At 36.7% G+C, this 18285-nt stretch overlaps 1 protein-coding gene across 1 annotated transcript in view; it reads left to right on the plus strand.

Annotated features, from left to right (window-relative positions):
• Positions 1-468: 468 nt before the first annotated feature.
• Positions 469-18285, plus strand: part of RGS22 (regulator of G protein signaling 22) — a 117420-nt gene continuing 99603 nt past the window's right edge. Inside the window, exons 1-2 of the mRNA XM_069465602.1 lie at positions 469-474; positions 11162-11224. Coding sequence (XP_069321703.1) covers positions 469-474; positions 11162-11224 — 69 coding nt within the window. The remainder of the gene's footprint in view (positions 475-11161; positions 11225-18285) is intronic.

Below are 18285 nucleotides of genomic sequence, written 5' to 3' on the forward strand. Positions count from 1 at the left end.
CTTTATTGTGTTGTGGCTGTGCACTTCCTGGTTGCAGTAAACATAAGTAGGTGGCATTGATTGATAATGAGTGGTCAATTTATATTTATAATTCTTTTAAAAATGTACTAAATATTGTTCTCAGTTCAGACTTCTGGAGAAATTGAGTAATAATAAGTACTTTGCCAAATATATCCTATAGTTGTCATTTAGATGAGTGCTATATTAAATATTTAGGGTGGGTTCTATTGTAGTTCCTATTGCATACTGTATTTAAGGAACTTGCCCAAGTTTACACACATGGGAAGTGGCAGAGTCTAATTCTTACTAAGATCTGAGTCTGATTTCAAGAGCTCTAACCAGATCTCTCTATTATTTACTTACATCCTCCGGCACTTATTTCTCTTGTTGGCTAAATTATCTTATTTGCTTTTGGCTTTTTATTCAACAAGCATGAGTGATTGTATATTCATAGTGCAGTCTGAAAGGATGACGGTAAGTCTCAAGAAGTTCAGTCCAGCAGGGGCTAAGAGATAAGAGAGGCCAAGGCTGGTGTGGTGGCCAAGGCTGGTGGCTGGTCAGCTTTCCAACCCTTTGGTCCACTGCTGAGAGAGAGAGAGAGAGAGAGAGAGAGACACACACACACACACACACACACAGTGAGGCTCGGAGCATGTCAGATATTCCTGCCATCTTCTGGCCATGTTGGCAGAGCTCTGCTTTTAGTGGGAGATTTCTTTAAGCTGTTCCAGGCCTTGCTGAACTGTTCTTTATTCCAGCAGGAGGTGAGCATTTCTGGAGCTAGCTAATCCTTTCCTGTAGTGCTGAAAAGCACTGAGCAACATACCACTTAACCTGTGAACAGTTTGCTAACCATTTCAGGTGCTTGGCCCCATCTGGGAACTCATAATAGCCTGAAGACTCTATTGGACACTTCCCTTCTCTTGGTTTCTTTGACACTACTATGTCCCAGTTTTCTCATGTCTCATTCTTATTTCCCCTTAATGACTCCTCTTTTTATTTTCTTATAAAAGTATTGACCTTCTTCAGAATTCTGTTCTACAGGCTTTCTCTGACTGAGCTCCTTTTCTCCTGTAGCTTCAGCCACCACTATTTCATGGGACTTGGGAATCTGCACACCTCCAGCCAGATACCACTTTTGATGCCAGCTCTGTATGTCCAGTTTATTGGGCATCTTCCTCATCTGGATGTCCCTGCATCACCTCAATAGTCTAAACTGAACTTATCCCCTCCCTTTTCCCATTCTGTTTTTCCTCCACCTTTTCTTATTTTGGTTAATGGTGCCACTGGCCATTCAGTCACTCAAACTGGAGCCTTTCTTCCCTCTTCTACATACCCTGCCAGCAATCATTTACCAAATTCCTTTAATAGCCAGATTTCCTTTTCTCCGTCCTTACAGCTACTCTCTTATTTTAGGCCCTCATCCCTGGGCCTGGACTTTGGCAGTAATCCTAACTGATATCACTGCCTCAAATACTCCCTCTGCCAACTCCAGTTTTTCTTTGTCTAAAGCATAAAATGCAAATTCCTGTGCATCAACTCTACTGGATTACTTCCTGTTGCTTTGTTCTCTGTGTCTACCTTTAGATTTTTATTTCTCCTATTACTCTCCCCCCTGGCTTATAAGATTGCTGTTAACTCTTTAAAACATTACCATGTTACTCACTTGCTCAGAGCTTTTATTAATAGCTAGTATTTATTGAATGCTGGCTACATGCTAGTATTATATTTAACCTCAAAACAACCCTATTAGGTAGTTACTATTATACACATTTCACAGGTGGGGAAGTTGAAGTTAATAGAGGTTAACTAACTGGACCTGAGGCCACGTGTGTAGCAACTGTTAAAGCCAAAATGTCAAACACTTTGCTTTAGCATTCAAAACCTTTTCTGTAACTTTTCAGCCTTCTTTAGCCTTATCTCCCAATACTTTTCTCTGTGATAAAGAGAACATTCTTAATGTTTTTGGTTTATAAAGTACTTCCACATGCCCTCTGCTGCAGCCAAACTATACCCTACTTGCCTTTGCTGTCAAGTTTTGTCTCAGCTGCCCTTCCCCATCTATTTCACAATCCTGCACATTCTCCAAGGCCCAGCTAATCTCTTCCATGAAACCTTTCCAACCTAACATCATCCAGACTGCCATTGAGCTCTGGGCAGCTTTCAGTTGAGACCAGTTTGTGACTAGATGCTCAAATTCATATGCTCAACCAAGCATTTGACTATAGATTAATGTATTGCCCCACTAGAAAAAAATTTTTCCTTGGGGCCACAGTGTTTTATTATGAAAATGGAATAAAAACTTTGAAAACTAAAGGACCCTTTCTAATTTAATGAAAAATATGTTATTTTTTATTGTTTTCTCTCATAAGCTATATGCAACTTGAAAAATAGTTCTTACGGCTCCCAAAGTGAAGAGACGTATGAGTTACATATGCTTCATGAGGCCCCGGGCTCAAACCTAGCGTGAGTTAAATACAACTCACATGGCAGTTACTGTGTTAAATAATTAACATGTATTGCACATGTATTTATCTCTGTTTTTCAAGTGTGAAAGTATTTTTCTCACTAATAAAGTACATATTCTTAGAAAAAATGTTTGTTAGAGACCTGAGGTTACCCAGAACTCCATTCTCTCCTTTCCATAATAGATACTAGATACATTGCTATCCATAATAAAGACTCTATTTTCTGGCCTCCCTTACAGCCAGATGTGGTCACTTAACCAAATTCTGGCCAGTAGGATGTAAGCAGAAGCGTTCTGTCCTCCTTCTAGAAAGCTGATGTTTACAGAGATGAAAATAACTGATTCCTAGGTCACACAGCTAGTAACTAGTTGAGCCACAATTACATGTTAAGGTATTTTGACTCTAATGTTCATATAAGTGTAGAGGGAGAGAACAAGCTCCTTTTCTTTTTTTCTGCTGGCTGTAAGGAGGATATGATCATCTTGGATCATGAGGTGGAAATGGCATCTTGGGGATGGCAGAGTCACAAGATCAAAGGGGCCTGCGCTCCTGATATTTGGGAAGCCACCATGCCAGCCTTGAGCTGCTTATCATTACATGAGAGAAATAAACTTCTATTTTATTTAAATAGTGTTTTTTTGGTTTTGGCGTTGACTAACTTTTTTGATATGTTTGCTCAATCAGTGGCTCTGAAGGTGCAATGCTATTATGGGTATCTGCAAAATATTTTAACTTTAACATGAAATCTTCATCCTTAAAGGATAGAAAACTCATTTAGAATAAATGATTTGTTTGTCAGAGACATACTACCTTGTGTTTATTTTAACTTTTTAATATGCAAATTTTATAATTTCTCTATCAAATTGTGAATTCCTATAGAGTTGGTACTATGTCTCAACACACATTAATATTCCCCATAGTGTGTAGCAATGTCCAGAATATGCCATTTGATGATTAATAAACTTTGGTTGATGGATATTTTTATATATAATAATCAGTGTTGTTTCACTTTTTCTTTTTTTGCAAAGTTTCATTTGATATGTATTCCACGTTTCTTAAGCACCTGTCTCCTGGTATTTTTCTACTTTAGCATCTTTATTAACTGTGCTTGATTGGTCTTTGATAATTTTCTTAGGGGAACCATATACAAAAATTTAACATATTCAGTTCTCTCATTAGTTTCTTTGGGGGATGTATTTTTAATTACAAAAGTAATATATGAATATATTCTTATAAATAATTCAAATAATATAAAGTGAATGCTTCATTAATTCTCACTGTCTCAGCCTCTCTAATTGCTTTCATATTACATAAAAACAAATATAAATCTACCACAGCAAAAAGGCTAGAGTTTAGATTGCTTTATGATACATTGGGATTTGATTATGTGTAAAGTACACACTGAAAAAAGTTTAAAGCAAGAGTGACTCCTAAAATTTTTTTAACATTACATTAACATTAAAGATTTGAGGTTTAATGACTTATAACTCCAAAATAATATCACTTTCTTGTGCCTTAAAAATAGTTCGTTTGTAGCTATGCAAGTAGATGTGTCATGCTTCAAAAAAAAGTCTTTATGGAATAAAAATGTTGTTGTGTAATGATCTATTTTGTTGAAGGCTTTCTAATATATAAAACCCACAGTTTCATTAACTTTAAAAGCAGATTTCAAGCTGTTTTAAAAAGAAAAAGTTAAAAAAAGATGATTCCTTTTAATCTTACCATCAAATTAAGAGGGACTTTAGTTTCAAGCAGTATTTACTATATTTTACTTGTTAAAAATGATATTGTTCCCTTTCAGCTAATCTTTTGTCTGCTCAAATTCATATTCTATTATTTTTATAGGTTGAATGAAATTATAATAAACACGGAGCATTTCCCAAACATTTGGATATTATCATTATTTTAACGTACAATAATATAGTCAGCTCTCTGCATCCACAAGTTGTGCATCTGTGAATTTAACCAACCTTGGATCAAAAATATTCAGGAAAAAAACCAATACAAATTTAAAAAATATAGTGTAACAACTACTTACATAGCATTTACATTGTATTATGTATTAAAAGTAATTCAGAGATGATTTAAAGTATATGGGAGGATGTGTGTAGGTTATATGCAAATATTTCATCATTTGTAGTAGAGACTTGACCATCTGCAAATTTTAGTATCCCTGGATGGGTCCTGGAACCAATCCCCCATGGATACAAGGGACAACTATATACAAAAAAGGCCCATCATTCCAGTCTTCATGAATGAGAATATTATTAAGTGACAATTAATGACCACTTGGTGTTTATTTTTTCAAATTAAACATGGTAGATTATGCATAAATTGGGTTGGATGAACTGTGAGAGCCTACTCAGGCTGACACACTAGGTGGCTTTTTATGGACGTGGTGGAAGGCAGGGGTAGGTAGCTGTAGATACCACTTCTGCTCTCTCCCTATTCCCTTTCTTTCCTTAAGAGGAGCTAGGAGCCAGAAGTGTTGTGAACAAGTCTTTTGGAAACTAAGATGGCTCCCAAGGGTCCTTTGGAAAGTGTTAGCCTATCGAGAATTCTTTTGTCTCTATGGAGTCATGTACTCTGGATAATCAAATTCTATGATGCTTTTTTGGAACTGCAGAAACTGTGTTATAGGTTCCATCGATAAGTTAGTCAATAAGTATAACATTAAATGACTACTTGCACTTACGGCTGCATTAGACACTTTGAGGACAAACATTGTCAGTCACTAGTCTCAAAGAGCATACCTTCTGATTGGAGAGATGACATTTAATATAAAAGAATAAGAGTATGAAAAGTTTATATTTAAGTGTTAAGTGTGAGGTTTGAACCACAAGTGCATTAGGATTTAGAGAAGCTTGCCACATCCTCTTTTTACCCACAGGTAAGGTGTATAATGGGAAAAAAGGTGATAAAAGGTGTGAGATACCCTCTCTTTTAAATTAGAATATAAGATAAAGGACAAGTCAGATATTAAACTGTTGAAAACAGGTAAGGACCTTTGTAAAGGGGAAAGCCTTAGGGTATTTGGACTAAAGGATTGACTGAAGCCTAGTAGGTATAATTGGAGAGTATGATTGGATAAAAGGGAGAGAGTGGAGAGCTTCTCTAGGTATTGGGGTGTTTGTTCCAGGATAGAGAGAGGAACAGAAACCCAATGGAAAAGTAATTCTGGGTAGATGCTGATGTAATATGTGATGATAACCCTTGGGAATAAAAGGAGAGTCCATTTGCACTTCATTGCATGAGCCACGTTTACTTTCTTCCTCTTTCATAGACTTCATTTATAAGAAAATATAATTTTGCAAACCAGTGGGTATCTGATAAATGGGCTTTTGGTTCTTAAACTTCAAAAATGCCTTTCAACAAGCCACTCTGTGGAGCTTGTTTCACCTTGCATTCTCTTTTTCTGATTGTTTCCTCTTTTGACCAACATCTATTTTATTAGTGTCTTTGTTAGCTTATCAGTCTTTTCTCTTCAGGTTTCATGTCCTCAGTGTCATCATTCAACAAAAATGTTGTAAGCATCTACTATCTAAAGGCATTGGGAATTTTAAAAAATGAATAAGAAATAGTCCTTTTCCTCCAAAAGTTCACAACCAGTGGGTGAGCCATGTAAACAATTATAGTATGAAGTGAAAAAGGTTTTTATAGGGGAAACACAAATGACTTCTACTGTAGACTTTTGGAGAAGAATAAGGATAGGTAGGTGAATAAAGGGAGAAAAAATTTTCTAGGCAGAATAATCAGCATGCACAAAGGTGCAGAACTATAAAAAAATTATAGGCCGGGCACGGTGGCTCACCCCTGTAATCCCAGAACTTTGGGAGGCTGGGGTAGAAGGATTGCTTGAGGCCAGGAGTTCAAGACCAGCTTGGACAACATAGTGAGACCCTGTCTCTACAAAAGAATAAGTTAAAAAAATTAGTGGTGCACGGTGGCACGCACTTGTAGTCCCAGCTACTTAGGAGGCTGAGGTGGGAGAATCACCTTAGCCCAGGTGTTTGAGGTTGCAGTGAGGTATTATGATGCCACTGCACTCTAGGTGGGTGACAGAGTGAGACCCTGTCTCTTAAAAAAAAAAAATTGGCATAACTAGAGCATGGTAGTATGAGACCAGGGCTGGAAAGGTGGGCAGGAGCCAAATTGCATTCATCATAAGCCCTTTTTATGATATAAAAGGATTGGAGATTGGAAGATGAATGGATCCCTTGTATTAAATGAGTTGTGGTTAGGGAGACTGACCCATAGGGTGGTATGGGTAAAAAGGGTAGGAAAGATGAGGTTTGGCATACTGTGGATAGGAGGGTGAACCAGAGGTCTCAGAGGTTTGACCCTTAGTGCATAGGATTTCAGGGTAGTGGTCAGAAGATGATCAGAAATTTATTCTAGCAACAATGATGGTGATTTGGGATCTATCATTTAGTACTCAGAAAGCTAAGAAGGTTGTGCATAGGTGCAGAGAAACTTGGTCTTGTTTCCTTGTACATGAGGCTCCTCTCCCAACATTTTATTACAAAAAAATTTAGACATATAAGAATTAAAATAATTGTATAGTGAACACTGATATACCCACCACTAATATTTCACAGTTATTATTTTCCTATTTTTGCTTTTTCTCATTTCTATCCTTCTGTCTAGCCCACCATCCATCAGTCCCTCTTTTTGTGCATTTCAAAGTAAGTTACAGACATCGATAAACTTCACCCTTAAACACTTCAGCATGAATATCATGAACTATTGTTTAATATTAGTTTATGGTTCTTTTGTTGATGTAAAATTTATACACGTGAAATGCAAATTTTTAAAAAGTGATAATTTGATAAATTTTGACAAGTGCATACACTTGTGTAATCCAAGCCCTAATTGATATATAGAACATTTTCTTAATCCTGGGAAGTTCTTTCAGGCTCCTTCCCAGTTGATTCTTGCCTCCATTCCCCAGAGACAGCTACTGTCCTCTGTTTTGCTTTCTGATCTCTCTGCTCATGCATTTCTCTCTGCATTCATATTTATGCTTCTAAATATAGAATTTGAAGTTATTTGAAATGCATTTCAAATGCCACTTTTCCCATTTGAGTCTTATGATTCTTCCTACTAGATAACATCTTTCTCTCCTTTGGAGGAAACAATTTATATTGTAATTCTCATATGGCGTGTGTTATATTCTTTCTTGGATTATGGTTTTTGTCAGTATTTATTTTATTTCCTCTTTCTTGTTCATAAGTTCTTTGTGGATTTTGTATCTTTTGGACTCGTGAAGAAATTGTGGTTCTTCTGATTTGAGGGTACAGCAAAATAATTTTAAGCAAAAAATTTTACCTACCATAATTAGCAAGTACACATAAACTATTTTACTTAACACTCTTTCAGTAAGAAATTGGAGAAGTTTGGGCTAAAAATGGAAAAGCTGACTTCACTTTCACAGATGGCACACCTGTAATACATGAAAAAACAGGTTTCAAGAGTATATTCAATTTTTAAGGAGTGTTCCTACTTTCCATTGCATCATTCACAGAGAATCTGTGTTACAAATTTTGCAGCCAGGTTTATGGAATGATGTAATGGAGGAATTGATTGTAGCTCAGTTTTCTTCCTGATTGTACCATTAACCATCACCAGTTTATTGATTACTTGGAAGATAGTAAAGCTGAGAATGGAGACTTTTTTTTTTTTTTGAGACAGGGTGTCATTCTGTCACCCAGGCTAGAGTGTGGTAGCATGATCATAGCTCACTGTAACCTAGAACTCCTGACCTCAAGCTATCCTCCTACCTCAGCCTCCTGAGTAGTTTGGACTATAGGCACACACCACCACGCCTGGCTAATTTTTAAATTTTTTGTAGAGACATTGTCTTGCTATGTTGCCCAGGCTGGTCTTGAACTCCTGGCTTGAAGTGATCCTTCCACCTTGGCCTCCCAAAGTTCTGGGATTATAGGCATGAGCCACTGAGCCTTGCCAAGTATGAAGACTTAGATCATTTTAATATGGCTAAGTAACTGGACTGTGGAATTTTATTGAGAGTAATGGAACTCCTAACAGCTCAAGGCCTTAAAAAAAAATTTTTTTTTTAATTAAAGAGTTTGGAGCCTAAAGGGTTTATAAGGTACTCATTGATTTACATGACTGTTTACTGATGTGACAAGATATTTGAACACATTGAACTAGAAACTGCAGTGGTAAAATATGCTCATTTATTTAGAGAAGTACAGGCCTTCCCCCTCAAGTGCCACACAAGGATTGAGCAGATGGCACTTGGAGGCTGCCCTTGTTTCCTTTTGTGGAGCTGCCTCATATCAACAGAATTGCTAATATTTAATACTGATAGAAATTCAGATACAATTTTAGAAAATAAATACAGATTTTGATGTATTTGAATAACACTTTAAGTATCCATGGTTGTCTGTAAGTGCATACCTGAGGATGTGACTGAATGGTGAGTCACCAAGGGCTTAGGGCAGTGCTACTGGTGCCATCTGAGAATGCTTATCAGTCCATAGTGAGATGAGCTTGGAAATTAAGAGTAAATGTTTAGAAACTTTCTGGCAATTCAAGAGTATGTTTATATCTATTGAATTTAATAAAAATATTGGGATTACAATGTATGTCTTTTGTTTCATTTTCTAGTAATTCATTCTTACTGCATTTGTTTTACAAAAGTTATCTGTTTAAAGTGGATTAAGGAAAAAACCAAAAACAAATCAGGTACCTCATCACACATAGTTCATTAAGTTAGAATCTCTTAGAAGTGTGAGGCATCTGGAAATGAATATATGGATCTGAAGATTATCTATTAATAGAAATTTCTGGCCACATGGCTGGTCAAATTCTAGATAGTGTTTAGGTCTGCTTGGCTCTATGAAATACATATTCTGTATTATGGCTAAATATTAAAAATAAAAGGTATATTTTAGAAAAGTCAAGGGATTGTACTGTATTACTCTTTTTTTTTTTTTTTTTTTGAGACAGAGTCTCACTTTGTTGCCCAGGCTAGAGTGAGTGCCGTGGCGTCAGCCTAGCTCACAGCAACCTCAGACTCCTGGGCTCAAGCGATCCTCCTGCCTCAGCCTCCCGAGTAGCTGGGACTACAGGCATGCGCCACTATGCCCGGCTAATTTTTCTATATATATTTTTAGTTGTCCGTATAATTTCTTTCTATTTTTAGTAGAGACGGGGTCTCACTCTTGCTCAGGCTGGTCTCGAACTCCTGACCTTGAGCGATCCACCCGCCTCGGCCTCCCAGAGTGCTAGGATTACAGGCGTGAGCCACCGCGCCCGGCCTGTATTACTCTTATTAATTAAAAATACATAACGTTCACATCCATGGATTTTTGCTCATATGATCCAGTACTGTAAAATTTGGCCACCCTGTTACAGCACAATACCTTCTACCTAGTAGATACTAAAAAATATTTGTTGAATCAGATGTTTTCTCTTAAGAGTTAGCAAAAACTAGGTAGTTCACTAAATACAGTCCATAAAATTGAAGTAACTTTGAAAGGTAAAGTCTGAAAAGTTAATAGCCTTATAGCTTCCCCCCAAATGATATCTGCCTTGTTCTGCTTTGTCAGACCTTTGCCGGTCAGAAATTTATTTGAGCATAATTATTAAGGTACCACTACTAAGGTTGTGCATTTATTAAATCCTTGTTTTTGTTGTTTTAATCAGTTGAGATTTTTAGTAAGTTCCTTGATATAAATTCTATAGGTGATAGCTTATAATTAATTCTCTTCTGACATTGCACTTACTTAAATTACCCTGAAAATCTATTTTCCAAAGTAGGTGTAAATATAGTATAGTGTCTTCCTTATAGCACTATACTTCAATAAAGTTTTTAAAATTGCCCAGTATGAGAAGAAAGTAATCAGCCATATGGAAATAATAGCATTGTGTCATATTGTCAACTTTCATGTTAGATTTGCAAAATTGAAATATAATTATGCATAACAAAATAAACACATGTACTATACAACAGTGTGCCATGATGTGCTTTTGATACAATGGAAACAATTACTAATAAAATAAGGTGTTTTATGATTTGGAAGAGAGATTTTGTTCTTGGCAGTGGCTTTTCAATTTTGCCAATTTGAAAAGTGGCTCTGTTGGTGGATGAGATAGTTATGGAAAAAATGTATACAATCTTTATGCTTAGAACACATGCATCGTCAAAGTTTACTCATGCACAAGTGAAGCAGGATCCAGATTAAGAAAACTATATCTCATTCTGAGGGGGAAGGCAGTAGAACATTTTCTTCACTTACCACTTCGTTGGGTAATTTAAGAAATTTACATTCTCAATTTCATTTTAAGCCCAGACACTGCTCTGTCCTTTTTGTCTCTGCCTTTATTTTTATGAAATATGTATAGTTTTAATAAATCTGTGGGAAATTCACCATGTGGGTATATGATTTTATATTCATTGATGTTGCATTTAAGTGTTCTGCTTTATTTTTCATGTGTTCTGTTTTCCAAATACAGTAGCAAGGTCTTTTAAGAGTATGCTCCATCCTGTTTTATTATTTCTTCCTTGCAAAGATTGTAGCATCGTTCTGTTTATAGTGAGGGTTCACTGTTGACAGACTAAAAAAGACTTAAAGATCTACACTATAATGAATTGATAGCAGAATTAAGGAATAACACAGGCAGGTTTTAAAACATCTTAATATTGTGTTTTTATGTTTTTGCAGGAAGATTCTTTGGCAACAGATAACTTCCTTGTGGACTACTTTAATGAATTTCTAAGCCTTCCAGTGAGTGTATTATTATGTTCTGTTGAATATATTATCAAAGAAAAATATTTATATCACTGGATTATGTTGTGAGACAAATTTATCAGGCATATTTTATTAAAATATTAAAGCATTTAGGTAAAGTTTATATTTTTTATAGATATAATCATTTGGATTTGAATCATATTTAGAAATTATCCTTATTGAAGAAAGCTGGAATCAAAAACCATCAAAAAGCATTCTTCAGCCTGAGCAAGAGCGAGACCCCATCTCTACTAAAAATAGAAAGAAATTAGCCAACTAAAAATATATAGAAAAAATTAGCCGGGCATGGTGGCGCATGCCTGTAGTCCCAGCTACTCGAGAGGCTGAGGGAGAAGGATTGCTTGAGCCCAGGAGTTTGAGGTTGCTGTGAGCTAGGCTGATGCCACGGCACTCTAGCCCGGGCAACAGAGCGAGACCCGGGCTAGACCCTCTGTCTCAAAAAAAAAAAGCATTCTGGAAAATATCTAATATTTGGCACCGTGTTAGGCTTTGAACAGAGGTGATAAGGACAAAATATCAAAAAAATCAAGAAACTAAATTTTATGCCTCTAAGCAATTCTTATCCTCTTGGATAGATATTAAATTGGAATTTATATTTAAGGCAACTAGAGTTTCATATCAATAGTAAATAAGACTTGGGACACGGTTGTTTTTGTAACATCAGTGGATATCAATTAATAGCATTTCAGCCTTAGTAGTGACTGATGGAGTAACTATTAAGGGGTGTCTTAGTCCATTTTGTGCTGCTATAACAGAATAGCTGAGATTGGGTAATTTATAAAAAACAGAAACTGATTTGGCTTATGGTTCTGGAAGTTGAGAAGTCTAAGGTGGAGCGGCTGAATCTGGGAAGGGCCTTCTTGCGGCATCATCCCATGGCAGAAGGGTAAAGAGAGAGGGCAAGAGAACAAGAGAGCCAGAGAGGCCTGAACTCATTTTTATAACAAGCCCACTCTCGAGATAACTAACCCACTCTTGCTTTATGGACATTAATCCATTCGTGAAGGCAGAGCCCTAATGCCCTAATCACCTCTTATTAGGCCCCACCCCCCAACATGGTTGCATTGGGGATTAAGTTTACAACACGTGAATTTTGGGGGACATATTCAAAAACCATAGCAAGAAATTTGGAGAAAGTAGAATGAGAGTTCATGAAAAGACTTATATTGTTATATGGAAATAAAGTTAATCAGGAATGGCAGTTAAAAGAAAGATAAGAAAAGGCCTTATTATTGCATTATGAAAACATGGAAACATTTTTTATTAAATTTTTTACCAGGGAAAATTTGAAATATAAAAAAAGTCACAAGTAATTTTAAAGGGAATGGACCATAAAATATGAAATCTCTTAAAATCTAACCACTGACAATATGTTTTGAAGGGTACTTTCTTGCCTAGATTAGTTTTGTATATAAGTATGTATCTATGCATGCATGCATGTTTGTTTTGTGATTTTTTTTTTTCTTAGAAAAATTTTGTACTCTATCCTCCATTTGGCAGAGCTGGATCTCTGGATCCATTATGGGAGTTAGACTGAGACACCACGCCACCCTCTCCCTTTCTAGGAATAGGCCTGAGTGACACTATGATACTCAGGAGATTCTTGTTTGGTCTGACCATTTAACTTTCATTGACCAGTTGTACATGATACAAAACCCAACAACATTACAAAATTGCCACAATTTTACTCTTCCAGATTATGTAGTCTTTCCCCTGGGCTCTGCAATCTCCATTCTTCCTCCAAAAAAGAGTACATTTTTGTAAAATTTCAAACAGAAAAATCTCTATATAGGTCTAATTTCAGTTTCTCAGCATTTAAATTTCAGTATAAGATTTCAGAATAAGATTTGTGCTTATCTTGACTTTTACTTGTTCTGGAAAATAAATAAATTCCCCTGCCTAACTTTCTTTTCCAGAAAATCTGTTTTAAAGTATAGAAATAATATGACAATGGTATAGAAAAATGTGAGAAAAATTCAGCCATCTTCTTGCTATCTGGTCAGAATAGACATTGCCATTTTTGTAGGTTTTCTTTCAGACTCCAGGTGAACTGACAGAGTGTGCTTTCTGTTGAGCTCTGTGTAGTCATGTTTTTTTAGCGCTCTCCAGCAGGTACCCTTCATATGTCCCATGCACCCACCTGGCCTGCCTCTTCCTTTTTTCCTCTCTCCAAATCCTTCTGTTTTTACTCCCTCTTTTTTTTTTTTTTTTTTAGTTCCTTTTGCATCTACATTTAGGATCACACAGTCTACCTATTGTCTATTCTGTACACCAAAAGCAAGAGAAGGGAAAATATTGTCACAGGTTTCCAAAAGAATTAGGGGGAAGGGAGGAGAAGGAATGATGTATTCTTAAACCAAGTACCTGGCAAAATTCTTGAGCAGATTAGTAATGTTTGGTTTATGAGCACCTAGCTAAGAATTAGAAACCAGCATGGGTTTACTGAGAATAAGTATGCCAAACTAACTCTCTCTTTTTGGATAGTTATGGACTGGTATTTTAGGGAACTATAAATTTAATGTATTATGATTTCAATAAGGTATTATAAAAAATAATAAGTTGAATCATGTTACATCCTGCTCTGCTCACAACCCTGTCTGGTGGCTTCTCATACACGAAGAATAAAATCCAGAATCCTGTATGATTTGGCCCTTTTTATCTCTCAATCTTTATTTCCTTCTCTTTTCCTCTTGTAAATTCTTTTCCAGTTTGACTGACCTTCATGTTTCTCAAACAGGAATATGCCAAGCATACTGAGGCTCTTTCAACCTGGAATGCTCTTCCCTGAAGTATCTGTATCACTTTCTCCCTGACTTCAGTCACCTCTGTTCAGAAAGCTTTCCCTACCAACCCTATCTAAAATAATATCCCCAATTCATGCTCCACTTACATTGCTTTATTTATTTCCAAAACCCTTTTCATTATCTGTGAAATTAGTTTTCAAATATTTGAACTGGTTCACTAACCATAACCAGTAGGGGTTGATTTTTAATAATCTACAGAACTCCAAATTCTTTACTACGGAATTCAAGACCCTTTGCAGTTTGGCCTCAATCTTTCTAGCTTCATCTCAGGCTTCACACTACTGGTGCCACCCTGCACACTCTCTTCTGCCTCCCCTAACCCACCAGCCCATCTTGACCACGCCTATTCTTCGAGGGAGACAGAACTGTGTTTGATTCCAGCTCTTCCACTCACTGCTAGTGTGATCTTAGAAACATTACTTACTTAATTCCTAGATTTCTTTCTCTGTGAAAACAACACAACTATCTTATAAGATTATTGCGAAATGAGGTAATGTATAGTAAGTGCCTGGCACAGAGTTAGTGCTTCTCTTTCTGTTTCCTTCAGTAACTAGACCATCTCATCTTTTCATTCCTGAAACATAACGGGCAATCACTCTTTAATTAGATTGGTGGATCATTGTCAATCACAGAAGAGGGTAATCTGCTGTGTCACACAAATCTGTCATTGGCTTTGCCTTTTTAAAATCATTTTTATCAGAGAGACTTGGAAGAAAAGTTGCAAGAGAACCAGTGTTTTTCCAGTTTAAGGTCACTCAGCTAGTAAGTGACAGGGAGGCTGAGAAATTTTGATTGTCCCAGGTCCACATGGCTCAAAAACTTTTGATTATCCCAGTACACTAAGATGTCTACAGAACTGGCAGCAGAGGAATAAACTGATCATTTGCATAACAAAATCTTTCTAATTTTTATCCTGATAATATGAAATGGACTAAAACAAACAAGGCTAATGTATTCTTAGGGTACATTAATAGAAGTATAGTCAAGATCAAGAAAAATATTAGTCTGGAGCATAGAAAGCACTCAATAAATGTTTTTTTGAATAGGGTTGAATTGTCAGACCACATTTGGAATATTGTGTTCCATTTTTGGTGCCATATGTTAAGAGTTGCTGTGCCAAACCAGACTCAGGGAGACTCAGCCAATGAACACTTTGGAAATCACGTCAGATGAGGAAGGGTTGAAAGAAGTGTGGGTGTTTAACCTGGCTTGGGAATGGGTGGTAGGCATGGAATGGAGCAGCCCTTTTCAAATATGTGAGGATCAGTTGAGGAAGAGGGGTTAACATATTCTGTGAAACTAGAGGGCAGAACCAGGGCCAGCATTTATAAGGGAAATTGATTTTGATTTTCACTCACAAGACAGAACTTTAAAGTTTCTTTTTTTCTTTTTTTTTTTTTTTTTGAGACAGGGTCTCTTCTCATTCTTTTGCCCAGGCTAGAGTGTAGTGGCATAATCATAGCTCACTGCAACCTCAAACTCCTGGCCTCAAGCTATCTACCTGCCTCAGCCTCCTAAGTAGCTGGCACTACTGGTGTGTGCCACCATGTCCAGCTAATTTTTAAAAATTTCTTTATTTTTTTGGACGAGATGAGGACTCCCCAGGCTGGTCTTGAACTCCTGGCCTCAAGTGATCCTCCTGACTTGGCCTCCCAAAGTGCAGGGCTTACAGGTGTGAGCCACCATGCCTAGCTTAAAGTTTGTTTCCTAACAACAAAATGAGCTAGTTTGTGAAGGAGTAAACGATGTATGATTGGCAGTATTCAGGTAGAGGTTAGGAAACCATCTTACGGGAATATTGTGTGCATATGTGTGTATATCTATATGGTGGGAGACTTGACTTTCCCAACCAAAGAAACTTTGATTAATTCCTTCTTCTCTGTTTATTTTATCTTAGGAGCTACATTGTAAATGTCCTAGGGGCAAAGATAGGTCTATTCGGTACCTCCCAAAGCTTCCTAAGGATGATTCTGTTTTTTATTTCCACATCTTCCATTGTAAGATCCTTGAAATAAACAAACACACCTTCTAACCTTTTCTTCTGCTTCCCTCCACCCAACCCTCCACCAAAAACAATATTCTAAGCCTGAGAATGTAGATAAAGATTATACGGCCCTTAAGTCATCTAGATTTCTGAGACTTTTCCCACATCTGTAGCAACATGCTCAAGGTCCCAGAACTGGATTGTGACAGAAATGGACCTAGAAATCAGGCTTTCTGGCTTCTACACTGATTCTTTCCATTACACCATTGCACCCTTGGGACACATTGTAAGATCCAGAAATTGATGGCTGGTAGCCTGCCCCCATGTTATTTTTTGATGAGGGGAATCCAGGACAGTTGCCGCTATTATAAATGATTATGGCACTTTCCAAATCTTAGCTTTCATAACTTCATTCTGTTTGTTCTTGTGCCAAGTTCACATTCAGATATTGTTTTCATTTGGTGTCTGGGAGGTTTTTTGCTGTCAACTCTTTATGGACAAGTGTTTGCTTATTAAGTTTTCTTCTGTGTTATAGTGTGAAAACATTTTTTTCCTTTTGATTTTGTTTTGTGTGTTTTATGCTCAGTGACTGTTGTGGGATTGAGTAGATGAGCCCACATAGATTTAGGTTGGTCCTGTGTGGGTGGTTTCAAATGTTTGTGACATTTATGGTTTGCAGAAGCTGAAGGGGTGGCCTGTTCTATACCCTCCTTGCAAGGATAGGTATGTCATATGTTTGCCAGACCATGCTTAGCTATGTGCTGTTGGAATTTTACCATAACTTCTTTTTTTGGACTGATTCTCTACACTTTTTTAAAAATCTGTAAACCATTATAATTTCTTACAGCTTTATGAAGGAGTTATATACTAGATGGATTGTTGTGTGGGGTATGGGGGTGGAAAGACAGAATATAGATTTGAGGAATGAGTGGGATGAAGGGGGATGAAGGGTTTTTGGGTCTTCCCTTGCCAAAATTTAAATACTCACAGACTGATTTTTAAAGGTGTTGATAGAGCTCTAGGTAACTGCTTAGTTCAGCGTTTATACCTATGGGTGTTTTGATAAGCTTTGTAGCTCAAACATAAAGCGCTCAAATTACCTAATGTAACTCATTTTATTAACTCAGGATATTTTCTATACATTTTATGTGGCACAAAATTCCTTCTATCCCATTGGTGAATATGGCTAGTAAACAGTTTATGGTTAAACATCTAAAATGACAATAAAATTTAGATTAAAAGAAGTTGTTATTTGTAACTGACTTGTTATACTCAAGTAGTCAGATGTTTTTCATTCATGGACTAGGGATGCATGTTTAAAATATAGCTTTGGAGCTCAATTAGTATAGACAGAGTTGGAGCAGAGATGAACATGTATTAAATTAACCTAGTCATTAGTTTTTAATTTAAATACTGTTCAGCTAAATAATTTGGCACTCGGTGAGTTTCATTGGTGCTGGACTGGCAGTTTAAGTACATCGCTAATTATTCGCAGGTTTTTTTTCCCTTCCCTTTTCAAAGAAATGTGGAACCAGCAATTTATTGTGGTAAAAATATTTTCATGCACTTGCTTTTTCTGTGAAAATATTTTTCGCACATGGATGACTAGTACTACAAAGTTAGCTTTCACCACCTTCACATCAACTCATTTTAGAACATTTGGAAAGTGATACCCTTGAAATGAGAAAATTAAGTAAGGAAAAGAGCAGTCTGTAACAACTTGTGGAGGATTGGGTTTGAGGCTCAAACTGAAGATTTTTCCTGTCATATGATTAAAAGCTGAGCATTCTTTAAATCAGCCAACTCAGCTTTTTGAGGAACAGACTTCCTCTATCACTCATTTCTATCTCCCCTTCCCTATGAGTCTTTTATTGTCACATACTAAACTAACTTTATGAATTTTGTAGATAAGCTTAGAAATGGTAAAAACAAAGGACTTGATGGGTGAGAGAGAGTCTTTTTAAGCAGACAACAGGAATTTGGGTAATATTGAAGGGCCAGGGCTCGCTCTTCTAGGTATGGCATATAGATGGTTGGCATCATCACATAGAGGAATACACATGAGAGTCAGCATGAAGTAATGGACACAGTGTGGGCTTTGAAGTTTGTGTGAACCTGGATCCGGCATCTCCTCTGTTAAAACTTCTTTACAACCCAAATGCCCATCAATTCATGAATGGATTAGCAAAATGTGGTATATGTATACCATGGAATATTACTCAATTATAAGAAATAATGGCAATATGGCA

The sequence above is a fragment of the Eulemur rufifrons genome, chromosome 3 (genome assembly GCF_041146395.1).
Source record: "Eulemur rufifrons isolate Redbay chromosome 3, OSU_ERuf_1, whole genome shotgun sequence".
In the NCBI taxonomy this organism is placed as follows: domain Eukaryota; kingdom Metazoa; phylum Chordata; class Mammalia; order Primates; family Lemuridae; genus Eulemur; species Eulemur rufifrons.